Below are 27,228 nucleotides of genomic sequence, written 5' to 3'. Positions count from 1 at the left end.
AAGGACACAGGGCAGAGGTTGAGTCAACTTTAATCCATTCTAACTGGCTGCAAGTGGGATTTAGTTATTGCCACCACCTGTTTTGGGCCACAGGTACAGTGGGGCAAGTAAGTATTTTGTCAACCACCTAGGACGACTGATCTGTGTAAAGGAAAGAATGAATGGGGCCATGTATCGAGAGATTTTGAGTGAAAATCTCCTTCCATCAGCAAGGGCATTGAAGATGAGACATGGCTGGGCTTTTCAGCATGACAATGATCCCAAACACACAGCCAGGGCAACAAAGGAGTGGCTTCGTAAGAAGCATTTCAAGGTCCTGGAATGGCCTAGCCAGTCTCCAGATCTCAACCCCATAGAAAATCTGTGGAGGGAGTTGAAAGTCCGTGTTGCCCAACGACAGCCAAAAAACATCACTGCTCTAGAGGAGATCTGCATGGATGAATGGGCCAAAATACCAGTAACAGTATGTGAAAAGCTTTTGAAGAGTTAGAGAAAACGTTCGGCCTCCGTTATTGCCAACAAAAGGTACATAACAAAGTATTGAGATGAACTTTTGGTATTGACCAAATACTTATTTTCCACCATGATTTGCAAATAAATTCTTTAAAAATCAAACAATGTGATTTTCTGTTTCTTTTCACATTCTGTCTCTCATGGTTGAGGTTCACCCATGTTGACAATTGCAGGCCTCGCTAATATTTTCAATTGGGAGAACTTGCGCAATTAGTGGTTGACTAAATACTTATTTGCCCCACTGTAAGTAACAGGCTGTTAATTACACAAATTAGAGAAGCATCACATGATTTTTCAAAGGGTGCCAATACTTTTGTCCGGCCCATTTTTGGAGTTTTGTTTCAAATGATAATGATTTAATTTTTTTTCCATTGTCTTTTGTGTTTTTTCATTGCAAGCAAAATAAAAGAAGATATTACTAACAAAGCATTTGTAATTGCAATAATTTTCTGGGAGAAATTGAGCATTATCTGACAGAATTGCAGGGGTGCCAATACTTTTGGCCAGCATTGTCGTGCCTAACACTTTTGAATGTGTTATTGGTTTGTTTGTATGACAAAGTGATTAATCACGGTTAATCACAAGAATCTCACGCTATCAATCGCGGTCAAAATTTGCACTTTTGGTTGTTTTTTTTCGGTCATTGTTTTTATTTCGTTAGAATACCCTCCTTGTAGCACTTACAGGTCATTAGTCCTCATTAGTCCACACTGCACACATTCAGATCCAGCACTGGTGTGGGAAAAGAAACGGGAAAGAGTAGCCTCGGAATCCCCGGTTTGCAGGGTAAATAGATGCTATATGTCCTAAACTCACTTCCAATGCAGTAGGGAGGTTGAATGCTATATCACTTCTTTGCAAACACAAGATTACTTTTTGAGAAGCTCTCTTGTGATTGTGATGTGTGTGCGCTATTAGTTCGGGGCTAAATCAATCAGTCAATGAGTCAGTCAGTCAATCAATCAATTGTATTGATGTTATCTCTGTGCATGTTACTTATTGTGCTGCGGTACATGCCTCAGTCACCTTAACAGCATCACGCGCCTTCATTTTAAATATTTATATTGTGCCTTTCAACCGGGTGATTCATTACACTTTACACATATTTAGTATTTAGTAATACTAAAAATTATAATAAATGCTGAAATGTTTTAACAGTGTTGCAGTATCATTAAATTATTCATACTCACTCCATTCAGCGTTGTGTTGCTTTCATGTATTAGGGAGCTGGATATATTACAATTTAATTAACACTATAAGCCTAACACTATTACAGCAGTTCATATATTTATTAAGTATATTGTTATTACGTAATTCTTAAAAAAAAAAAAAAAATAAACTTTCAAATCTAAAAAAAAAAAAAAAAAAAAAAAAAAAACTAAGGGTGAGCCTCCGTAATTGAAAAGGTGGGAAAGGGTGGAGTGTGCAGAATTAATGAATGACGTCACATTAGTGTGGCGTTTTCGCCCTTTGTCTGCACTTGTGCACGCGGAACGATCACTACTACGTCATGGAACGCGCGATCTTTAATGTGCTGATTTGGATGCGCGCGCACCATATGTCAGATCAGATCAGCTGTTTTTTTTTTTCAAGCTAAAATTCACATTCCAAAAACTTTGCCAATAATTTACGTCATGAATGTGTTGGCGAATAACATACTACATTTTTGAAGTTGCCAAGTTATTAATCAACAATTGAATTTCATGTTTAAAATTAAAATTACCTGTTGAACTATGCTGACTCTGAGAGGTTCCGTTCGGATGATTAGAGGTGCTGGACATGTATGTTCCGTTATGAGCATTCTTTTATTTTTATATTTAACATATTTTATTTGTAGAACCCATGTTGGTTTAACTTGTGTCATATTGATAAAATATTTCCAATGCTATTTCCGTGTGTAAAGATCTGGTGCGTTCACGACCCACCACCGGAAGATGTTTTCTTCAGTTTCCGCGAATCCTAGCAACATGGCGGCGCCCGTAACAAGAACGCTAGCGTCGTTCCAACGAACGTCATGGAGCGCTTTGAAGGTATTTTCATTTGTTTACTTGGAAGAATTAAGATTTAAGGTATGTTCTTTGCTAGACTTTAGAATAAGCGGACTAAATGTGTTGGTCTATTCAACGCGTTAATGGCACAAAGTTGTCTAAAGCTAATGTAGCATGCTAGTTAGCAAGGGACACAGGATACTTCCAGCAGGTCGAGGACAACTTTTTGCACATGTATGAAGATTAAGCAGCGATTATAAAAACGTTACCAGGAACATTTACGGACATGTTCAGGGTACCGTTAAAACATGTTGAACAACTTTGAAAATATTTGTATAATTTTGTTGTATATAATTTTGTTTCGAACTGAGACAATGCGAACACTCTACTACTACGTTCTTAAAGCTTTTAGGGACAGTATTCATTACAGTGGACAGCTGTTCAAATGTTGCTCTTCTATATGACAATTATTAAAACATTTGAGAGAAAAATCCTGATCTAAGTTATCATTACTGCAGGAAATAGTTAAGCTCTAGTCATTAAGCGTTACTTATATATTTTCACGTTTTTTTGTTTCTGCAAGACAGTCTTAAAATAGTTGATGTAAATATATCGACTCTAGCAGGGATGCGGTAAAAGAAGGTAGAAATATCTGAACGTTTACACTTTCTTTTCAGTTTATTTGTAATTATATATACTCATTCACATTTTTTTTTTTTTTACACTTAATTGGTTGAATGAACTGTAAAGTATATTTGGGTATAAGACACTCATTGAAATGTAAAAAAAACATAATGTTTACATGTTTACTTTTGCCTACTGTCCTCCCAAATAGGCTCAAGAAACATCAGTGTGTGCACTGTGGCACCCCATCCCGGTTTTTGTACCTGTGCGGACCAAGAAGCGTTACTTCATCCCCCCAGCCGCAGGCGTAAAGGGCAAGCACGACGTTAACCCGGAGGCCAAGGCCCGTGCAGCTGGTGTCGTGTTCCGGCAGCAGTACATGGAAAGGGCAATCAACATCGCCTGCTCAGGTACTGTGCAGCCATTTGAAATTGTCCATAAAATATATATCATGTGGTCAACGAGTGCTAGGGATTATTGACTAGATTTCATATCCTTATGTTTTTTTTCCTGAAAAGACTTGATATTCATCAAACGACAGTTAGGAAACCTGATTGGTCTACACTATAAATTGACCCATAAATAAAAAAACAATTAAACATTCTAAACAAAATCCTAAATCTAACCATATACAATTATACCAAAGGCCTGCTACCTCAATGCTAACCTATATTTTGGAACCCTATTTGCCGCTTGCAAATTCATCTAGCTAATTTCAAATGTTCAAACAAAACCATACAGCACAACATTACGGTATTCGCATACTTGTTGGTTCCTACAGAAAGACAACTATTACTATAGTTTAGCAGGTGATCGTCGCTGCCTCTTCTTCTTGCTGTTAACTTATTCATTGCCATTGATGATTCACGATAGAGTGGAATTTCACTATATGTCTCCTCTCTTCTAGCGGGAATCTTTGACCCTTATGTCCCTCCTGAAGGCGATGCCCGTCTTTCGTCTTTGTCCAAAGAAGGCTTGAAGCAGCGCACAATGCAGCTTCAGCAGAGCGCCGCATCGCAACTGGCGTAAAATTGTGTTCTTATTTCACTTCGTTGTCACGGCTAGGGTTGTTAAATTCTGGGAAATTTCAGCGTTAAATAATTTTGTGGAAATAATTGGAATTTATGGGAAGAAATAAAAGTAAACTAGGAATTTACAAAATTTACGTAAGGTGGGTAGAGGACTTCTTCAACAGTTTGGGAAAATATATTTTAGCATAATTTTCACCAGGAAATAAAGACCAGAATTCATGCAAGTAGAGTTGAATGCAAAAACAATTGCTCAAAAGGGTTGTATTGTATGACTGATAAAATGTTTGCATTGATGCTTGACTAAAATTAGCCTAAGTTCCCAAACTAAGCTCCGTATTTTCACAGTAAGTTTTTGATTATTTTCCACATTTTCCTTATTTAACTTCCAATGATAATTTACTGGAAACTTGCCTGAATTTTACTGGATGTTTTCCGCCCATTTGCAACCACAAATGCCAATAAATGTTTTTATTGTCATCCCTGCAGTATTCGTAAAATTAAGGAGTTTGACTCGGAGTTCTCCTCCAAAGATTTTGCTACACGAGCCCAGGAAATTTTCATCGAGGCTCACAACACTCTGTGCATGTACGTAATCAAAGTTTGAACACGTTTTGTCCCCCCCGCCCCCTTAGGATTTACTGTTATAAACCCTTGACTAATTATGCGAAAGTATTTTAAGCCATATTTTATCATTCTCAATGTGGCTACCTTCTAACCCAAAGAAGGAGCCAAATTTGCAAATGGGACCTGAAATGTTTTCTTCTCCCCAGATTCAATAAAGAGAAGCTTCACTCACTGGTGACAGAGCGATGTTACCCGGTAAGTTGTTCTTCATAACACGTACTCGCCTGATTACTACAACTCCCAACGGGTATCTCCTATCAGGAGATGACGCGAGGCAACCGCTACAAGAGCTTGCGCTGGCGCTTTGTGGAGTCGCTGGAAGCGCCCCGTGTCGTCCACGCCCGCAGCACTGACATGGTTTCTAAGGGCAACCTGTATGGCCAGGTGACGGTCCGCATGCACTCCAGACAGGTGAGACCCTCAAAGCCATTCACATGGTACAGAGGCATACGAAATTCCTGCATGGGGCGTTTTCGGTATGGGACATGAAGTGAAACTGCTTTTGCGAGGGTCATTATAAGTTTAGTATATGTCAGGGTTGTCCCGTTCCGATATTTGGATCGGATCGAACGCCGATATGCGCAAAAAAATGCGCATCGGTAGCGGATCGGCCGCCATAGAAAAATTCCGATCAAGACTCCCGATCCAGTTTTTGGGAAAATATGGTCCGGGATTTCTAGCGCACTGACTTACATAATGCATTCCAGTTTTTGCATTGGTTTCCCTAAAATCCGGTCCGCATTTTACGGCACACCTTCAGCACATTAGCATTGCCGTCACCCGTGGCATCTCCTTACATTATGACTGCAATGTAAATTTAAAGTTAATCGGTAAAAATGTCAGCTGTCACCTGAGCATCTTGAAATGCTTGTCTTTGTCTGCTGAAGGGAGTGTGTAGAATAGATGGAGATGGAGCAACAAAGTGGAGAGAAGATTGGGGAGTAGAAGCCATTTTTGGTTTAAAATAGTAATATTTGCACGGATTTTTAAAAAAAGCCTTAGTACAGTTGTTCAAGAGCAGAGAACTGATGCTGAGTTAATAGTTTATTTTCCACTGAGGTTGTTTGTGTGTTTTGCTTTTTTAAGACAGTTTACAATATTATTTGCACGTTTTACTGACTGAATATGCCATTTCTTTTTGTTATTTATAATGTTTTTTGTATCGGCCAGTATCATTATCGGATCGGAAGTGCAAAACAATATCGGTACCGGATTGGAAGTGCAATAACCTGGATCGGGACATCCCTAGTATATATCAGGGTTTCCTCTACATAGTAGAGATTGTGGTGCACTACCACACCAAAATAAAAGCTGCCACGCCTTCGAAATGAGAGGTTTCGGGTTTTTAAAAAATATTTTTAAGGCCGTTTCAAACTAGCGGCAGCCGAGTGTGAAGAGTTCAGCGGCAAACTATTCATTGTGTATTGTAATGTCCGTAACTATGATTGGCCTCCAGAAGAGACGATACGACTGGGGAGCTGTGACGCGGGGGAAGCGAATAGGAAGAATGGGAGATAGTGAGAGATAGTGGTCTCATGTTGTGGCAGCCAGCGGTTATTTTGTTATTTTTTGTCTTTATTAATGTTACCACAATAAAGTGGGTAAGCCAATACTGACTCTTCTCCAGGGTACCCGCGGGTTATTAAAAGTATTAAAAAAAGCATTGAATTTAGTTTTCCATTATTAAAGGTATTAAAAGTATTAAATTAGCTGTTGTAAGTCTGGAATTTTTTCACCGTGGTCTTAATTTTCAAGAACATCTCAGTGCAACCTAAATTATATCCGCGACGAAGTTTTTTTTTTTTTTTTTTTTTTTTTTTTAAATCTATAATGAAGATGACGCATAGAATTTTTACGATGCACTGCACTACAAATCGAAATGCAACTCGTGCGTGCCAAACCACCACAACTGGCAAAACGGAGAATCCACCCACCTCTGCATCGGGAATGCGTGGAACGAAAACCCTGCAGGCAGAAGTATTGTGGATTCTGAGCACCAAAACAGACCACCATTCATATACGTCAAATGAGTCCATTGGTGATCTGTTTCGGATATTACGTCATTTTTGGTCGGCATTGGCTGTCACAATGTTGGTTATATTGAGTTTTGTTCCAGAGGGAGCGTTCCCGATGTCTTAACTGTCTTTTGTAACAAATTTTAGTTGGCAGAAAAAACGCACATTTTCTTAATGTTTAAATAGTCTACATATTTTTATGATTATAAATGCATTTACACAATGAAATAACAGGGGAAAAGTTTGTTAAACATAATGTTGGTCAAATCGTGTTTTTTTCCGGAGGGAGCATTCCCGACTTCGTAACTGCAGTCAATTTAAGCTCATCAAGACTTTAAGATAGAGGTAAAATCGGGCCTAAGAAATTCAGCCTGACCCGAACTGGTCCGCGGGTATAGCCCGACCCGCGTTTTGTGTGATAACATTTGTGACGATGTCTGCATAAAAGCCTGTCTTTTGTAACGAATTCTCAGTTGGCAGAAAAAAATGCACATTTTCTTAATGTTTAGATAGACTACATATTTTTATGATCATTATACATTTATTTACACAACGAAATAATGCTGGAAAAGTTTGTTAAATATAAATAAACAGGTGTAGTTTTGCGGACTCGCAGAGGGGAAGTTTAAAAAGGGCGTATAGGCACGCTCTGGCTCTGCAATGACCATAAAGCGCCTTCTTTTTTTTAATCCAAATTATTTATTTTATAACAAGTCTTCCTTAGTTTATCATTCATACATCGTTAATATATAGTTATTTCAAAAAGTTTGCGAGAAAGAACCCTGGCCCGGCCCGACGTAATAATTGACATTTTAATTTTGGTCAAGTTTTCAGTTTAATTTAGCTGTTTCCAGCTTGCTATGTTTATAATTGCGATGTTTGTTTACCGCTTTTCCTCTTACTGCGAAGAGGGAGGAAGTTACATCGGCCGCCGCTATAATATTTAAGTCATCAGCCATCTGCTGTGACCCGGGAATTTAACGCCTGCTTTCACGCACACTGCTTCCCATGTCAGTCGACACGGGAAATTGTTTTCACACACAACTGCTGCACGATTAAGTCCCGCGATATTCCCGTTGTTTTGGAGTATGTGATAGGGGCTCAAGTTAGATCCAGAAACTTTAGGTTGCAATTTATGGGTCATGCGAAGGCAGTGCTTAAACATTTCGGTTTGCCTTTCGAATGAATGTGAATTTCGCCGTTTTAACTCAAGAGTTAGCCATGTTCACTGGGGTCTTGGCAGGTACACTAGCGGCTAGCCTTTTACAGAAGATGGCTGGTCTGAGTCCTGTCCTCCTCTTTTTGTCTTATTGTGTGCGTGTGTGTGTTTAAAAAATTCTGACAGACTTTATAATGTTTAAATGTGTTTTAATTGTATCTCCAATATACAGTATGTGCATTCTTTTGTCAAACACACTTAGTAATTGAGGTTAAATTTGATGTTCAGTTCCTTATTTATTTAATATGATTCAATATGATCTAAATAATGGGTGCAAGAAAAGTAATAATTTTCAGTTGAAATGGCATTAAAAAAGGTCTTAAAAGTCTTGAATTTAGATTAATTAATTCTGGGGGCACCCTGTTCTCCTTCATCCACATATCCGGGGCATTCCAGTAGTTTGGATCGGACTTTTCGGCGAAAGTGAGCGGTGGACGGCCGTCTTGGACGGAAGGACAAGTTGGAATGAATTTGCGCCAAGAGGCAGGGTGCTCTATTTTCAGAGCGCTTCTGCGCTAATGTCAAAAACTAGGGGCAGGCGTACTTATATCTGTGCTATCAGGCTGTTTCGGCAGATGGATATACTTAGGGGTGGAAAAACCGAGGCTTTCCGAAACAATGAACCACTTTTGAGACAATTACCCTAAGTTGAATCACTGTTTCGAGGCGTTTGACACACTGCAAGAGCTCCATCTACTGGAGAAACAGTGCATGTTTCTTTTTAAAACTAAAGTTGTCAAATTGCCTCAGGAGCGACATATATCTTCAATAGAATTTAGTGGATGTCGTCTATTTCAACAGTGAGATCGTGTCGTCATTAAGTGTGATTTACACAATTAAAGTTGACCTTTTTAAGCCCGTGTCATTGCTTTGTCTGTGAAGACGTGTTCAAAGCAGTATTTGAAATACACGACAGTGCTAGTCTTGTTAGTGGCTCGTCCTAGATGTCGGGGAGTAACTCTGTATTGTTAGTTTTTTGTAAATACAGTACAGTAAGCACAGTGCTTGGGAACAGGGATATTATTTATTGCATACTATAAGGGTTTCCAAAATCATAAGATGGAAATAATTGAGCCGAATAAAAGTAAGGAAAGGTTTGTGAAATATTTTATTTTTTAATTAAGTATAATTTCTGGGGGGGTGGTTGTGTCGTATTTGTATCTATTCTAAATAAATGTATGCCACTAGTGCAGGGGTGTCCAAACTTTTTGCAATGATAAAAATGTGGGGGGCCGACCTTGACTGACGTCCTTTATGTAGAACAATATATTTAAGCAAATTTTAGCCATTCTGTGTGTCACATTTGCTTTATTATTTTTTCTAATTAATAATTTCAACAATCTCACAACTAGCCTTTGTGGCGCTCTCTTTCATCTCTCGGGCTCCTGCGAAATACTGCTGCTGTAAAATTAAACTAACTTCAAGTTGCTTCATTTTCTCACTACGTATCTCCCCTGTAATCTTGTCGTACATGTCAGCGTATCTTGTTTGATAATATCGCCTCACATTGAACTCTTTAAAAACAGCGACTGTCTCTTTGCAAATGAGGCAGACACAGTTGTTGCGTATTTTAGAGAACAATTATTCCAATTTGCACCTATCCTTGAAGCGTTGGCCGTCGCAGTCGACTTTCTTTTTTTTTGTTGATTCTCGCCAATTTAGAAAAGTGGGAGTAAAGGGTCACATGGGGTAATGTTGCTTAGAGTACTGCTGCCTTTTCGTGGGTAAATGAGGAGCAGCATTTAGTGTGGAGGCAACTTCATATGCTGGTAGCAGTACTGCTGACCAATTTATTAGGTCTGTGTGCGGGCCAGACGTTATTGATTTTATGACGGGCTGGGGGCCGGATTAAATTTGACCGCGGGCCGCATTTGGCCCCCGGGCCGGACTTTGGACATGTCTGATCTAGTGTATAACAATGTGAATGAATTGCGTTATTCTGCCACTTTTTATTGCGTTCCCACCGATTGAGCGGGCGGGCTCCCATCGAGTTTTCATTTTCCTGTGGAAACAGTGTGACTCGCTGACACATCTGTGACGTTCGAGGCCTCGTCAGCAGGGGTCACGTGATTTTTGGCTTGCTCGACGCCGTTTTCGGAACACTGCTTTGACACACCTCTACTTCATTTGCTTGAATCAGATTCGAGCAGGAAGGCCCGAGCATCCCATCTCTAGATATACGCAATTATGGCTAACGAAACTTAGACAAATGCGCTTTTTTTCAAGTTTCGTGAGCTCTGGGACACTTAAAAAATGACTCTTATACCCCTCCTTGCATCGATTTGCGTTTGTGTGGAAATGTAGTTCACGAGCAACAAAAAAACTATTCACCTTCTCACCGAAACTAGTAAAACTCTTTACACGGCTATTAGATTTCCACCCTTTCTCCTTGAAATGGGTCCGTTAACAGAAGGATAATTATTGTTGTGATAATTCAGTACGTATTAGGGCCAAATAAAAGGCTCTGGAGCCGTGTGTGGCTCTTTAACGCTGCCTTAGTGGCTCCCTGGAGCTTTTTCAAAGATTTTTGAAAATGGAAAAAGATGGGGTAGGGAAATATATTTTTTGTTTTAATATGGTTTCTGCTGGAGGACTAACATGTCACAAGCATGAAGTTAAACTTCAGGTGGCATTAAACACCAGAGTAGTCAAGTGGTGCGTGAAGCTCTATAGGATCCACTGCAGGGAAAAGAAACATTTAATCATGAAGGCTAATTATGTATTTGTAGCCAACTTAGTCATTTTGATAGTAGGCTAATACAGCTAATATCGATATACATTGGGGAGAACAAGTATTTGATACATAGTCAATGGGAAAACCCACTGGCAGTGTATCAAATACTTGTTCTCCCCACTGTATACCACCGTTGTTAATTTAATTATAAGGTTTATACAAGGTTTTTAATTTTTTGCGGCTCCAGACATACTGTATCAGTTTTTTTGTTGTTGTTTTTTTGGGGTGAATATGGCCCTTTCAACATTTTGAGTTGCCGACCCCTGGGTCACTACCAGTTGTAAGTCGTAATATTGCTACGAGAAAAAAGTAGTGTTATTACGTAGGGTAACGTAGCTGTAATCAGCTACGCATTTTACGTACTAATGGCTAATGAAATTTACTTTGTTATGGTTCTTCTTGGGGGGGGGGGGGGGTTTCGCCGTGGTGCGACATGGTGAGGCTGTCTGACTCCGATGCAGCCCACCACCACAGCTTCAAAAAATCAAACATTGTTTGCGAAATCATGTGCAATAGTAGACAACGGGATTTGAACCTTTGATGCAAAGAACTCCGTACTGGTTGGGCCTGTTATCCACGATGCCAATGGTTTCCTCCAATGCAGGGTTGTCCAAACTACGGCCCAAAGGCCATCTGTGGCCTGCTGCCCAGTTTTTATTGGCTTGCAGCAAATTATGAAAATATCATTGTGTTTTGAAACACAATAACCTTGAGTTCAGCCTACATCCTGTTGCACTCTTTTCAGTGTTTTGTTTTACACAAATAAACGTCTATAAAAAATAATTCACTTTTATAAATTGAGCTATCTGGGTTGTGATTTTCTTGACTTTTTAGCTGTCGCTTGGCATTTTCTCCTTACGCTGCAAAATTTGTATCTATCTATCTATCTATCTATCTATATATATATATATATATATATATATATATATATATATATATAATTATTGTAAGATCCATTTACATTTGGAATATTTTGTTGCTTGTAGCCCTTATTCTATGCCACTGACTATTATAGACATCCAATCCATTTCAGCTGGTAAGCTGGCATTGAATGATCATATTAACTGACATTGATAGTGATAGACGTCCAATCCAGTTTGACTGGGGGCCTCTCCATCAAAAAGAGTTGGACGTCTATCACTGTCAATGGCAGACAATGAGTTAATACATACAAATAAATGCATTTTTGAAACACTTTTTTATTTATTTTTTTACCAGATTCCGATCCTCTAAAAATAATGTGATTGGATTTCTGATCACTATACTGTATATTGTGTCTTTAACAAATTAGAGTGGAAGGATTTGCAGTTGGCCTTTGCATCCTTTGATTTTTCTGAAAGCCACCCTCAGGGAAAAATGTTTGGACACCCATTCTGTGATGGTATGTGAAAGACTGAATTAAATGTTCAAACTTAAATTTGAATCCTTACTTATTTAAAAAGAAGATAATGTTTAATTTGATTTTCATTGTTTATCAGTCTAAAAGGTCATAGCAGGCTTTAAAATGCTGCGTTGTCAAAAAAAAAAAAAATTATAAAGTACCTTTTAAGTTTAGGCCTTTAGATTTTCAATACTTACTTAAAATATGTATTTTAGTGTCTTAAAATACGCTGAAATAATACTGAGTGATAGAAAAGCCTGTGTCCTCCTGCAGACTCTGGCTATTTACGACCGTTTCGGACGGTTGATGCTAGGCAGCGAAGATCATCCCAAGGACGTATTGGAGTATTTAGTCATGGAGCGGCACCTGGTAAACCCCTACGGATGCTGGCGACTTCATGGGAAGATAGTGCCAGCTTGGGCCCCCGCCAAGGACCCCATCATTAAGGTAAGGCAATTTGGATTACAGTCACGTCGGTTTAAGTTTAAAGGTAATGTTTAATATTGTCTCGTGGATTTTAGACTGTCATGATACCCGGCCCAAAGCTGAAGCCAGAGGAGGAATTCGATGCTCTTAACTACCAAGTTCCCAAAGTGGAGGCAGTGCAGTGGTCCAAATAAACCTCCAGGTGGTGCTGCAATACACCCCAGTCACAGTAAAACGTTTTTATATTCAAACTTATTAAGGAGCACTTTTTGTTTGCTAATGTTGTTTTTTAATTTCAAGTCCAGACTGTGTTGGCTTTCTTGTTTGTGTCTGTATTTTAGTCATTCAAATGTCCTGTTTGTGTGTGTAAAGAAAAATCTAATAAAATCACTGTTGAGAAATGCAATAGGGTTTTTTCTTGGGTTGCCGCGCAAAAATGTGACGTCGCTTCCTTCCAGTCACATTTGTTCCAAAGGGCTTCACAGACAAAAATGTCAATGTTCTCCTAATGGACTCATAATTATTTGCATTGAATAAGCAGGGAAAATTTTGAATTGTTAATTTATGGCTAAGCCACTAATATACGGGCCCAGCCCACTTAACACTATCATTGCATAGTATGTGCAATGCTTATTTATGCAATTAAGGGTATATGATTTGGCACTTTCCTAATCCTGAAAGTGAAGCGTTGAAATAAAATGTACACATTAGTCGATTTTCGTTTTGTTTTGTTTGATCCCAGACAATAGTAGACGATTTAATTACCTGACATGTTTTGGCGAACACTTCCGCCTTCGTCAAAGGGTCACTGGTGTTTGGTGTGACACGTCTTTATCAGCTGATGGATAAAGGCATGACTCACCTGTCAGACTGACAGGCGACCCACACTATGGAAACGCTAAGTAGACGACATTCTGGAAAAAGTAAAAACGGGACATACACAACAACTCACTGACCACCTCAACACCATAGACACACCCGGCAGCATCAAATTCACCCATGAAGAAGAAACCGATCAATCCATAGCTTTTCTGGACAGAAACATACATCACACAGACAACGGTGACATCAAAATAACACTGACCAATACCTTCTTTGGACAATGGAACTCCCCACTATCCACAAACTGTCGGTAGTCAGAACACTGCATGAACGTATGGCATTTATAACGGAACCGGATGACAGAACACAGGACGAAAATAATAAAACATGCACTAAAAAGGTGTCAGTATCCACAGTGGGCAATAGCAAAAGGTGCAGGACAGGTCAAAAACAAAAACAACACAGGGGGAAAGAAAAAACAAGAACACAGAGATATGGTGACGTTGCCGTATGTGAGGGAAGTCACGGAACATATCCAAAGGGTCATGAAAAAATACAACATAAACACACCGGTCAAACCACACACAACACTCATACATGAATTGCCTTGTGTTGAATTGTGCTATATAAATAAATAAAATAATATATTGGGCCATCCAAAGGACAAAATCCACCCAGAAAACAAATGTAACTCCATATATGAAATTCCAAGGCAAATCATAAAATAAAACATAGATCTGGGAGACAGGGAGGAGCTTTATTACAAGAACAACAGAAGACAAGAACGAATGTGAAAAGGAGACAACAATGAGACAAACAAGGGCAATAAAAGAACAAGCACAACAAGAACATCACAAATCAGCCATCACCAGTCACTGCAAAAGGGAAAACCACATCGTGGACCGGGAAAAGGCCAGAGTCATTCGCACCGAAGGAAATAAGCATCAGCGCTGGATCAGGGAGTCCATTGAGATCCGCAAGCTGGGCCCGAGGACCATCTACAGGGACGAGGGATGACCTGGACCAGCATCCTGGAAGAGTGAATGATTAGCAAAGGGCGTCATGCCTTTACCCATCAGCTGATAGACGCGTCACACCAAACACCTGTTACCCTCTGACGAAGGCGGAAATGTTCGCCAAAACAGGTCAGGTAATTAAATCACCTACTATTGTCTGGGATAAAAGAAAAAAATTGACTAATCTATAAGTGTAGGCAAAATGAACTCAATACAACCAACAAAAATATACACAGATGGACATTTTTTAATCAGTTTTTCATTGACAATAATTAACATTGACATTGTAGTTGCATTGTGTTACATATTTTAGAAATGATCACAACAGCGCACATTTGAACTGACTGATGTTATCTGCTCTGTGCTACAGAGTGTTAGGCTCATCGTGAAGGAAAATTCAGGGGCAGGAAGAAAGGGGGCTTGGATGACCCTTGGTCATTTCGCCATCAGTGTTTGTTATAAATTTCACAGGGAACAGGCTCGGTGACTTTGCTAACGGTATGTTTGTTTCAATTGGGTGTACGGACATTTGTCTGTAGTCCAAATACGTTGTCTCAATTTTTTTCAAAAATGATTTTTTTTTCAGGCTCAGCAAAGCCGTCAGTTTTCACCGAGAGGCTTCAAGTGCGTTTACTTCCTGTTGATTCCAACGGGCTAGAGATCACAAATCGGGAGGGAATATGAGCGCTTCTGCGGCACATTCTGCATCATCTTCCTCGTCTTCCTCTGGGATATTCTCAGGTTCCCACGTGAAAACGTCCGAGTTGTTGTCCGTAAAGGATCCCGAGGCACTTCTTGCCATCTCCCAGGGACACAAGGCGTCTCGGCGACCCAGCGCCATGCTGGGTTTTGGCATGTCTGACTCCTCGGCTATTGTTTTCTCGTCCTCAAGTATATAATCTTTGTCGCTGCTTGGAATGGTGGATGTTTGCGGGTCCTCGATTTCACTGGGACAACCCTGTGTATCAAGGCCATCATTGTCTTTGACATTTCCTGTTCCTCCTGTTTCCCATGAACAATTATCAGAGTGCAAGTTTCCTTGTTCTCCTAACATTACAGAGTCCTCAGCTTCCCATGGACAGACACTAGCCCGAGAGCTGTCCTGCTTTTTGAGAACTTTAACTTCTTCTCCGACTAATTGAGTTCCAAAATTGTCCTGTTTTTGCAAAACCTTGGGTTCCTCAGCTTCCCATGGACAAATATCCTCTCTTACGCTATCTTGCCTCTTGGAAGACTTTGTGTCTTCAGTCTCCCATGGACAAACACTTTGCCTAGAGCTATCCTGCTTTTTCAGAACCTTTGGCTGCGCAACCACACTTCCTTGGGAACTGTCCTGCTTCTTCAAAACATTTTTTTCTTCTGTCTCCCATGGACAAATATCTTCTCTAGAACTGTCCTGCTTTTTCAGGACATTTGGTTCTTCTGTCTCCCAAGGACAAATGTTTTCTCTAGAGCTGTCTTGCTTTTTTAGCACATTTGGTTCTTCTGACTCCCATGGACAAACATTTTCTCTAGAACTGTCCTGCTTTTTTAGGACATTTGATTCTCCTGTCTCCCATGGACAGATATTTTCTCTAGAATTGTCCTGATTTTTTGGGATACTAGCTTCTGTCTCCCATGGACACACATTTTCCTTGGAGCTGTCTTGCTTTGTCAGCACATTTGGTTCTTTTGTCTCCCATGGACAAACATTTTCTCTTGAACTGTCTTGCTTTTTCAGAACATCTGATTCTCCTGTCTCCCATGGACAAATGTTTTCTCTAGAACTGTCCTGCTTCTTCAGAACATTTGGGTCTTCTGTCTCCCAAGGACAAATGTCTCCTCTTGCGCTATCCTGCTTGTTCAATACCTTCTCAGCTTTTCCTCTTTGTGAATCCTCAGTTTTGACTGTTGTGGTATCCTCGCTTTCCCATGGACAGATGTTTGCACGGGCACTATCTTGTTTGATGATTTTTCTGGACTTTTCCGAGGTCTGTGATTTGGCTGTTTCTGGCGTTTCAGTCTCACAAGGGCAAATATTTCCTTTATTGTTTGGAAGTCCTACTTGGGCATGTTGTCCAGCATCCCAGGGACAGATATCAGCTTTGACGGTGATCTGCGATGGGGCAACTTCTATAACATGAACCTCATCCAATTTTGGGGGGTCTGGGAAGTCCCATGGACAACTTTCCTCTGCCTTGGTCATTCTTCTTTCCAGATGCAGATCAGAAGATTTGGTAAGTTGTTCTTTTGATATACTGGGGAAAACGGCAGCTTTTGTTGTTTCTTGTCGTGAGGGCACCTTCAGGGATCCCTTTGTCTGCACGGGATTTATGTTTTCATACACTACCTCTGTTTCCCAAGGGCAAATGTTGGCATACTCACTATCTTGTTTTATAATAGGTACTGGAGTTTCTGCTGCTTCCCAGGGACAAATATCTGCTGATCGCTTTAGAGACAGTTGTGTCTTTCCTGGGATGGCATATGTGCTTTCCGGAGCATCTTGGGACTCCCATGGGCACACATCGGCACGGCCACTGTCCTGCCTCATCACCATCTCCTGCTGTTGAGATTTCTGTGGGCAGACGCTTGTTCGTTCAGATGTGTCCGTTTCCCATGGGCACACATCTGCCTTCACGCTTTGCTGCTTCTTTGCCACCTCCACAAGTCCTTCCCAAGGACAAACATCAGCATGAGAAACGGTTTTCAACACTGCAGCTGCTATTCGTTTACTTCCTCTTCTGTGAGTTGATGGCGTCCTTGAGCTACAGGAGCTTATGCTGCTTCGTTTACTACTCTGCCGAGAAAGGTATACATTTTCGTACGTGCCATCTTTTAGCATATTATCTCCATCTCCTGGACACATGGGAGACTTGACAATCACCAACCTTCTGGGACTCCTGTCAGATGAATCTCCAGAGGACAGTCTGATTGCGTTCTGCTTTACAAGACATGGTTTTCCATCTGCTGTTGTCATGCTTCTTCTCTGCAGGGTCCTCTTCTCCATGCTTGGACGTCGACTGGATGATCCTGATCTGGACACTGTGGAACCACTTTCCTGGCTTTTTTGGGAACCTTCTCTATTGAAGTTTTCATCCTTGTTCGACTTGCTAGCTGCTTCCACAGATGTCAGGAAGGATTTGACAGAGAGCCATTTGGTGGTGGTGTTCCGGAAGGAAAAAACTCGTTGATCTTTGATGACCTTGTGTCTCGGAGACCCTGGTGCACTTGCAGAGACTGGTACTTTAGGGGACTCTGCATCCCCTTTGTCTTGTGACAGGTTGTTCTCTACAGGCGGTAAATGGTCCCACGGACATATAATGGCATCTGGCGAGGACGGACTTTGTGGCTCGTCCTCCCGAGAGTTTGCGTAGGTGACACGCTTGTGGCTCTTATCGCCTTGTTGTTCTGCCTCAACCTCCCAAGGACAAACCTCAGCTTTGTCAAAAGACTCTGACTGTAGAGCACTCCTGGTCTGCTCGCTAATGGAGAGGCTTGAGCCATTGCGCTTGGACATGCTCTCCATAGAATGAGTAGACGTGAGACTCCACGACTTGTGAAGCTTGGTGTGATCAGGGAGGTGCAAGAGATTGGTATCAATGGTCAGGTTTTGAGCGCTAACTGATTTGCAGACTGCTGGATGCATGTCTACAGAATCCGTCTCTGATCTTTGCGAAGATCTTTTCCCTACATCGGCCCTCAGCCTGGATGAATCCCGCAAGGAAGAGTCCCTCTCCCGCGAGTAATAATCACACTGGGATTTTCGTAGAGACGGTGATCGGGATTTCATGGAACTTCTAATGCTGACGTTGTCTGGGGTCCTCCTGTAAGACCCGGAGTAATTGCCACTCCGGAAGGAACCGTCTCGGTCCTCACGACTGCATTGTCGGCTCAGGGGGATTTCGGCGATGCGCTTGATGATCGATCGACCCAATGCGCAACGAGAGCTTCGCTTCTTTGAAAGGTGAGGGTTGTTTGCCGTCATCTTCTTGGCTTTGTTGACTTCCAGCTGGGTATATAATCTCTTGAGTTCGTCCTGGTGAGAATGGGTGAGGTTACGGAGGGGTGAGGGAAGACAGACATGAACAGAACATTAGAATAAAGGTAAGATGTTTATGAAGGATGTTTTGGGTGAGAAAATGACAGTCCTGTTCCTTTATCATTGAAAATATGATACATATACAATTTTGAAAAAGTCATAACTTGTACAAAGTTAGCTCCCAAATTTGGCATTTTCAGATTTGTTCTATTTCGGAGCAAAACAACAGTTTTGTTCTGAGTTTACCCGAAAGTCTTCGGGGTCCACGCTGCGCTCACTCCAAGCTGAACGAAAGCTGCTATTGAGGTATGAACGTCGCAGGTCCACCTCTTCCTCGTAAACCTCAGCAGCGATCTCCTCCCTGCCAGGTTTGCTTATGTATAAGAACTGTAGCACACAAGTAAAATGGACCAGGTTGTCACTTTTGTGCCAAAAGTGAGAATTTAATTTCATTTAATGCTGCTTATGTGTCCTCCTCTACATTATTTAATAATATTTCTGAATTCCCTACTCTTTTAGGAAGATCAAAATAAACTTCGCTTTGTAGTTTAAGGGCTTGGCACTATTTTAACCCCTTGATGCCTGAAATTAACATTTAACAAATATTCACCAAAAAGCATTGGAGGAATGCTTACGTACATGAAAATAATAACAATACACGTAAAAAGTAATTATATATAGAATGTAAAATTCTATACATTTAAATCTGGAAAATCCTAAATTATAAGGAAGATCTAAAGATTTTTTTAAAAAAATATAAATTCAAAATAAATATTTTAAAGTTACATCAAAATAAAAAAAAGACACAAAAACCCCTAAAAAAATAAATAGAAAAAAAAATACAGAATGCCAATCAAAAATATGTTTAAATACAACAACAAAAAAACTTTTGGTGAAATATAAGAAAATGAATTTATTAATTAGTTCTTCATTTACCGGTAAGTATTTTTTTTTCATTTTTAATTAGTTTTCAATATTAACTTTTATTCCATTTTTTTAGGCATCAAAAGGTCAAACAGATTAACATTTTAGTTCTTAATTTATTTTTCACCAAGTTAAAAAGCTCAACACTAACTCCACTTTGTGATTCACGCTCTCAGCTCTGTTTTACACTTATAGTATTAACTTTGGAGACGCTAGTTTGCCCAATCTCTGTTTAATGAAATGAAATGGATTTGTTCTCACAGGTTTTCTTTACCTTCGGTATGAAGATCAGAGCGAGTGTCACAGTGATGGTCACGTGGGTGTGTGCAAAAGACAGCAGCAGCATCCAGTCGGGGTGCAGGGATGGAAATGTAAACCTGTTGGGAGACCATATCAATTTTAGGAGAGAGAGTTCTGCCATCCTCGCGACGTGGACAGAGTGCGTTGTCTACCGGCAAAGGTGGAACATAGTGGAAAGAAGCAGCTCATTGTGGATGGCGATGCCCATGTAGCGAGGCTCGTGGAAGGCTGATGGCACTGGCCGGACGGCGGTCCACAGGGAACTGCCCCAGCACAGGAATAGAAGCTCAGCTGTGGAAGGCCGCTTCCCGTTAGTGACAATCTTACAAGAGTTCAAGTTTTTAAAAAAAATAGTGGTGAGAACAAAGAACACAAACTGAATTTGGTTTGAATTGTTTTTTTTGTTTTGTTTTTTTTTGAGAGAGAGAATGTTACACATCAAAATAGTGTGTGGAATGCCAAACATAAAAATAGGCGAGGATAAAGTGCGTACGACACGAGAAAAAAACTCTTTAATAGGATTATATATATGTGAATTAGAATCATATTTAGAGACGATTCGACAATATACAACAATTTAGCAAAGCGCAGATGACAAGAAATTAGTCTTTTAATCTGCTGATTAGCCACGCCTACCATTATAGGGCTCTAGCGTCCCCAACAGGTGGATGACGTCAGCGGAGTCACGATTTCATCTGATTTAGTATGCAGCCCATTGAGTGGGAATTATTCACAACGACGAAAACACGACAAAGAGAGCCGCAAAATGTCATTATTTCAGTCTCTCTACTCCAATATTTTTACAGGATATTCTTTTTATCCAAGTATTTTCCCCAACAGCTAAATAAATGGCTTGAGAAGGAGCAGTCAGCCTGTTGAGGGGGAATTATTCAGAACAACGAAAACATGACAAAGAGAGCCGCAAAATGTCATTGTTTCAGCCTCTCTACTCCAACATTTTTACAGGATATTATTTTTTATCCAAGTATTTTCCCCAATAGCTAAATAAATGGCATGGTCATGACAAATAATAGTCTTGTGCTAAATGGAATATGAAATAATAAAAATGCATTTATTCAAGACGACATGGCAAAATTACTCCATAATGGTCAAAACTGTCGACTTCACCTTTACTGTCGGACTTCCCGAACGATATTTTATGCCACCTAAATCGGGCTTATGTCATTTCCCTTCCCTGGCTTCGGAGAATGTAAACAAACCAAGAGGCGTGACAGCTTGCCGACACGCTAACCCGAACCGAGTGATGTTTCAAAGTCTTCGAAGCGCAAAATCACACATAACTAGCCCGGATCATTTCACATGATGACTGGGTTGTCGATTGTTATCGCCGATTGGCAAACCGCCCGGCGGAGAGCAATTTACAGCTCATTCCCCTGCTAATACGGAGGAAGCAGCTGGACAATGACCGCTGAACATTTACATGCCAATCCATGATCAAACGTAAGTAGTCCTTTATTTAAAGAAGGTTTGTGGTGTTTACTTTGTAATCGCGGTATTCGCGGCTATTTTTAACTCAAAGTTGCATTTTCTGATCGGTCGGAAAATTTGACAACACCCGAGTATACTAGTAGTGCTCTCCCGGTGGGGGGGATGTGCGACAAGTCGTCGGCCGAGGGGACAAGGAGCATCTCACAAAATGCAAGCCACCTACATATTAAAATGATTCCAGTATTTGACATGATACAAAACACAATGTTTACTCACTTCCTCGTAAGTCCCATGGTCCCACAGTAGTAGGGCTTGTTTTGGCCCATATCCACCGGGGAATGGGAACCTTTTGAAATCCCAAAAAGGCGTACACGCCTCTCCCTCCTACAGTAAGATTTTTCTGCAGCCGTTTGGCTGGAGTGATGCGAAAAATAAACGTATTAATCCTCAAAATCAGCTGAATCCTTAGTCCTTGTCATACAACAGTACAGCTGTATAGTGAAGAGGACTCCTTCCTCCGTACACGTCTTTCTCAACTCGAGACTGTTCCTGGAAGTCACTCATTTTCATGGCGCGGGATTAAAAAAAACTAAATAAATATAGCGATCGCTTCCACACACATCCAAGCGGTCCATTTCATTCAGGAGCATAAAATACCGGGTGTATTATGAAATAAACATGCTTTTTCGTGTCACAGGCACTTTAATCTTTGGGTAACGTTAGTCTCTTCAGTGCACCAGCAAACCCTTACCAACAGCCATCATGTAGTCCCACCGGTCCAGGTAGCAAAGGTTGAATCCCTGGCCCCCTGGTGTGGTGGTGGTCACAATGACAGGAATGTTCCTGTCACGGTTCTGGAGGACCCCCACCGTCCAGGCGCACAGGAACCAGCTGGCTGTCATAAGCATGACGCCTAGGATCCTCAGCAGGTGTAGGCTTGACATGTAGGGAACCCTCTGAGCCGTGCGTGACAGGAACGCCTTGAGAACCCTGGATGAAGTACGAACGAGGTAACAGAAACACCTTCATAACTCTGCGAGGAGGGAACGTCACTGCAGGACATGTAACTGCTTTCTAGTTACAAAGTTTTCCCAAACTCGACTACAAACCTTTATTTGTAATGTAATGTTTAGGTAAAATTTTGGGGGGAAAAAAAGACCTGACCTGTACATTTTGAGGGTGAGGGTGCCATAGACGATGGAGAAGCCCAGCATGCGGACCCAGCGGAGCAGGATGCACCTGAACGTGCTTGGCTTGAAGTATAGAATGAACACCTGTGGACGTATGTAGACGGCCCACGAGTCACTTTATGACTTCAAAACAGTCGATGCTTTATTTTTGTAAACAAATTAGTGTTGAGCTGTGTCAAATAGAGAAACTAATCACACAAAGAATGCAGTGTCTACCTTTTGAGAACATTGGTGACCACGAAGAGAAATGAGCGTTAATACAGTGGGGCAAATAAGTATTTAGTCAACCACTAATTGTGCAACTTCTCCCACTTGAAAATATTAGAGAGGCCTGTAATTGTCAACATCGGTAAACCTCAACCATGAGAGACAGAATGTGGGAAAAAAACAGAAAATCACATTGTTTGATTTTTAAAGAATTTATTTGCAAATCATAGTGGAAACTACGTGTTTGGTCAATACCAAAAGTTCATCGTTTGTTGGCAATAACGGAGGCCAAATGTTTTCTGTAACTCTTCACAAGCTTTTCACACACTGTTGCTGGTATTTTGACCCATTCTTCCATGCAGATCTCCTCTAGAGCAGTGATGTTTTGGGGCTGTCGTTGGGCAACACGGACGTTCAACTCCCTCCACAGATTTTCTATGGGGTTGAGATCTGGAGACTGGCTAGGCCACTCCAGGACCTTGAAATACTTCTTTCGAAGCCACTCTTTTGTTGCCCTGGCTGTTTGTTTGGGATCATTGTCATGCTAAAAGACCCAGCCACGTCTCATTTTCAATGCCCTTGCTGATGAAAGGAGATTTTCACTCAAAATCTCTTGATACTATGCCCCATTCATTCTTTCCTTTATACAGATCAATCGTCCTGGTCCCTTTGCAGAAAAACAGCCCCAAAGCATGATGTTTCCACCCCCATGCTTCCCAGTGGGTATGGTGTTCTTCGGATGCAATTCAGTATTCTTTCTCCTCCAAACACGAGAACTTGTGTTTCCACCAAGAAGTTCGATTTTGGTTTCATCTGACCATAACACATTCTCCCAGTCCTCTTCTGGATCATCCAAATGCTCTCTAGTGAACCGCAGACGGGCCTGGATGTGTACTTTCTTCAGCAGGGGGAGACGTCTGGCAGTGCAGGATTTGAGTCCCTGGCGGCGCATTGTGTTACTGATAGTAGACTTTGTTACTGTGGTCCCAGCTCTCTGTAGGTCATTCCATAGGTCCCCCCGTGTGGTTCTGGGATTTTTGCTCACCATTCTTGTTATCATTTTGACACCATGGGGTGAGATCTTGCATGGAGCCCCAGATCGAGGGAGATTATCAGTGGTCTTGTATGTCTTCCATTTTCTAATAATTGCTCCCACAGTTGATTTCTTTACACCAAGCGTTTTACCTATTGCAGATTCAGTCTTCCCAGCCTGGTGCAGGTCTACAATTTTATCTCTGGTGTCGTTCGACAGCTCTCTGGTCTTGGCCATAGTGGAGTTTGGAGTGTGACTGACTGAGGTTGTGGACAGGTCTTTTATACCAATAATGAGTTAAAACAGGTGCCATTAATACAGGCAACGAGTGGAGCCTCGTTAGACCTCGTTAGAAGAAGTTAGACCTCTTTGACAATCAGAAATCTTGCTTGTTTGTAGGTGACCAAATACTTATTTTCCACTCTAATTTGGAAATAAATTCTTTAAAAATCAAACAATGTGATTTTCTGTTTTTTATTTTTTTGTCCACATTTTGTCTCTCATGGCTGAGGTTTACCCATGTTGACAATTACAGGCCTGTCTAATCTTTTCAAGTAGGAGAACTTGCACAATTGGTGGTTGACTAAATACTTATTTGCTCCACTGTATGTTTAAAATTGTGAGAGAAAATATGAAACAAAATTAAATGAGTCTTCATCTATTCCAAATAGTGGAAGGAATTAAAGTTAGTGTTCATCTGTTCACAATGGTGCTGAACGTGAGATATAAAGAGAAATATATGACACTGTCCCTTCCACCATCAGTGTCCTACTGGAGGATGGTAATCCAGGAATTACTGTCGAGCTGACGAGGCCAGCAGCCACTCGGGTTAAGAGCATCAGCTCAAAAACGGTGCGGGTGAAAAGGCGTTTCATTGTGTTCCTACTACACACACACAAGCAGACATTGTGCACTCAACATGTCCTTTTAATCAGCACAAATGTTCACAATGAGACTGATGTCTAGGAGGGGTGAGAAAAAGCTCTCTGATCGGTGGACAATTACACAAGAGCAACACATAAATACTAAACTGGGCTAAACAACAGACAAAATTGCTGCAGGTCGCCATCATGACTGCTTCTCGCGATCACCCTAATTTGAAACCCTGACCCCCATTTAAAACTCAGATGGAGACAGACGAAAGCCGGTGACATATTGAACAGGTACAGAAAATATGAATAGTGTGTGCCAAATTTCTTGGCTACTTTTTACCTGTTTCAAGTGTTTCGGCGTTTATATGCTGTGCTCGAGTCTCGTCGCATCGCATAACTTACATCACATTCGTCACACAATGGCTGGGTTTTATTTTTGAGTAATGTTATTTTTGGTGTTGAGACATAATTTTCTCTGTTATCAGAGATCAGAGACATCATAATATATTGACGGGACGCAGGGTGCGGGCCTGATTAATAGGGAGCCTATCTCTGTTAGAGCTGACCGAGTGTAAACACACAAAGAGCTTTTTATGTTGAAATTTCTTGTGAATAAATAATAATAATAATAATAATACATTTTATTTGAAGGCGCCTTTCTGGCACTCAAGGTCGGCGTACAATCATTTAAAACATTTAAACATATAGAAGGTGAGAAAATGAAAGTAAAGAATGTTTAAGGAAATTTAAAATACTAAAAGAGATATATGGACAGTTAAAAAAAACAGAACTTATTGATTATTGTGGCTAGGCTAGTCTAAACAGGTGAGTTTTGAGTTTTGGTTGAAAAAGGGGGAGGGAGTCTGTGATTCCAAAGCTGGGGAGCCAAGAGGCTGAACGCTCGGCTCCCCGTGGTGGTGAGGCGAGCGGGGGGGACGGACAGTTGTATGAAGGAGGAGGATCTAAGGGCACAGGAGGGAGTAGTGACATGAATGAGATCAGACAAGTATAGAGGGGCGAGGTTATGGATGGCCTTGAATGTGAGGAAGAGAACTTTGAACTGAATTCGAAAGTGGACGAAAGTGAATAAATACTTCAATCTCTGGGCTCTCTCGATTTTTGGTTAGAAGAATCAAAAAACAGGCAGTTAGCATTTATTTTACGTAAATATGTTGAATGTGCTGCTAGTCTTTAAGCCACTGTGGTGCCGCCTTATCACCACAAAGAGCTTTTTACATTGAAAATGTAAAAAAAAAAAAAAGAAAATTCTTGTAAATAAATGTGTATATCCCTGAATTCTGAAACTAAATCACTCTCAATTCTTGATTAAAAGCAAAAAACAGGCAGTTAGCATTTATATCAAGTAAATATTGCGAATTATGACGCCAAGACCGTAGCGTATAATTTCTCCCATTGATTTTTTTTCACAACGTTTCAAAATGCATGCACGGTACGAAAAATATAGTAATTACCTTGAATCCTCGAACAAATCACTCCTGAGACAATCCTTCCTGTTTGTATGCGGTACAGCTTTACTTTACTTTAGTTTACTTTTTCAACCTAAATCTGGTGTTGGATTGCTGCATGTGTTGAATAACTGCGACCGACTGTTAAAAACTGAAGCGGAGTGTGGGACGGCCCCCTACTTGAAGGCGTGGCACAGTGTCTGTGGAATGTGTCCCGTCAATATAATTATGAAGTCTATGCAGTGATCTACGAAATGTGCAATTTGCAAACTTAAATATTCTGTGCAATCATATCACATGAAGGTCGTTTGTACGTAAGTGTTGTCTTTTGCTTTAAAACCTGATAATTGTTTAAAAACTAAATGTTTTGAAGCCATCGTGCGAAGCTTTATCCCTTATTTAAAACCATGTAACCTTTACCCTCGATCGAACCTCTAATACAGAATACAAACCCAAATTTGAAAGATCCTCCACTGACATGAATGATGAGGAGAAATGACATTTTTTAACCAATACGCGGCGGTCTTACCGGAAAGTAGAGGAGAAGTGACCCAAACAAGATGGCCTCCAGTAGCAGGAGGCCCGATGCCCGAATCCTCTGACAAAACAAACACGGGTTTGTAAGTAACACACTTCTGTACCCTTGTAGAAAATAACACTCAATCGCCAGTCAATTGCTACAATTCTTAGCAACTCCCTTGGAATCTTTTCTATTTTTCAAAAATTTCCATGTTGAATTTCAATCAAAATTCACCCAAAATTTAATGCTAATTGAAAGAAAAACTTCTGTATTTTTGCACCCCTACTTTTTTGACACTTTGACTTCCAAGCGATGGCTTATTAGCATAGGCGGAGTTTGACTTTTGGAGCAGGGGGGGCACAACATGTTGATGACCCCGAAATGCAGTGTTATCAATAAAATTCACTTACAAGAATATTTATAATAATAAGTTGACAATGAGATTTTTTTGTTTCCCGTCATTCTTGAGGGGAATTCTAAATCAGGCTGCTTAGGACAGATATACTTTTCGCTAAGATGGTCATCCATTGAATATGGTACGCCCGCCGGTGTCGTGCCAATGTAGTTAACCCAAGTCAAAAATTGTATCTGCTGGGCGGAGCCATTAGAGGAAGATTTGTGTCTTTATTATTCAATAAAAAAAAAAGTTGCCTCAATCAAAATATATATTTTCAATTAAAAAAAATCGCTTCAAAAAAAAAAAAAAAAAAAAAAGTGTTTGAATGCAAAAATAAATTTGAAACTCAAAAAAATGCACGTGAAAGCTATCTTTCCTTGATTTTTTTTTTTTTTTGATTGGAGTCAAGTCTTTTTGATTGAAGCAACTTTTTTAATTGAAGTAATGTTGATATGTGTT

At 40.5% G+C, this 27,228-nt stretch overlaps 2 protein-coding genes across 3 annotated transcripts in view; one reads left to right on the top strand and one right to left on the bottom strand.

Moving 5' to 3' along the window:
* Positions 1 to 2,395: 2,395 nt before the first annotated feature.
* On the top strand, positions 2,396 to 12,975 carry mrpl45 (mitochondrial ribosomal protein L45). Its single transcript, XM_057842446.1, has 8 exons — positions 2,396 to 2,543; positions 3,337 to 3,535; positions 4,033 to 4,150; positions 4,643 to 4,741; positions 4,927 to 4,975; positions 5,042 to 5,191; positions 12,403 to 12,576; positions 12,651 to 12,975. Exons 1-8 carry the CDS (start codon positions 2,448 to 2,450, stop codon positions 12,747 to 12,749), a joined length of 984 nt encoding a protein of 327 aa, XP_057698429.1. The 5' UTR covers positions 2,396 to 2,447; the 3' UTR covers positions 12,750 to 12,975.
* A 1,571-nt stretch (positions 12,976 to 14,546) lies between these two features.
* gpr179 (G protein-coupled receptor 179) overlaps positions 14,547 to 27,228 on the bottom strand; it is a 35,854-nt gene continuing 23,172 nt past the window's right edge. The window contains exons 5-11 of one of the 2 annotated variants that reach the window (XM_057844671.1): positions 26,382 to 26,450; positions 22,249 to 22,358; positions 21,836 to 22,074; positions 19,788 to 19,926; positions 19,610 to 19,712; positions 18,658 to 18,798; positions 14,547 to 18,408 (exon numbers count right to left, since the gene is read on the bottom strand). In XM_057844671.1, the coding sequence (XP_057700654.1) occupies positions 15,055 to 18,408; positions 18,658 to 18,798; positions 19,610 to 19,712; positions 19,788 to 19,926; positions 21,836 to 22,074; positions 22,249 to 22,358; positions 26,382 to 26,450 (4,155 nt within the window). In that variant the 3' untranslated portion in view covers positions 14,547 to 15,054. The remainder of the gene's footprint in view (positions 18,409 to 18,657; positions 18,799 to 19,609; positions 19,713 to 19,787; positions 19,927 to 21,835; positions 22,075 to 22,248; positions 22,359 to 26,381; positions 26,451 to 27,228) is intronic. The other variant, XM_057844672.1, reaches the window with a different exon arrangement.

Source organism: Corythoichthys intestinalis, chromosome 8 (genome assembly GCF_030265065.1).
Source record: "Corythoichthys intestinalis isolate RoL2023-P3 chromosome 8, ASM3026506v1, whole genome shotgun sequence".
Classification (NCBI taxonomy): Eukaryota; Metazoa; Chordata; class Actinopteri; order Syngnathiformes; family Syngnathidae; genus Corythoichthys; species Corythoichthys intestinalis.
This window is presented reverse-complemented; position numbering and strand designations above follow the sequence as displayed.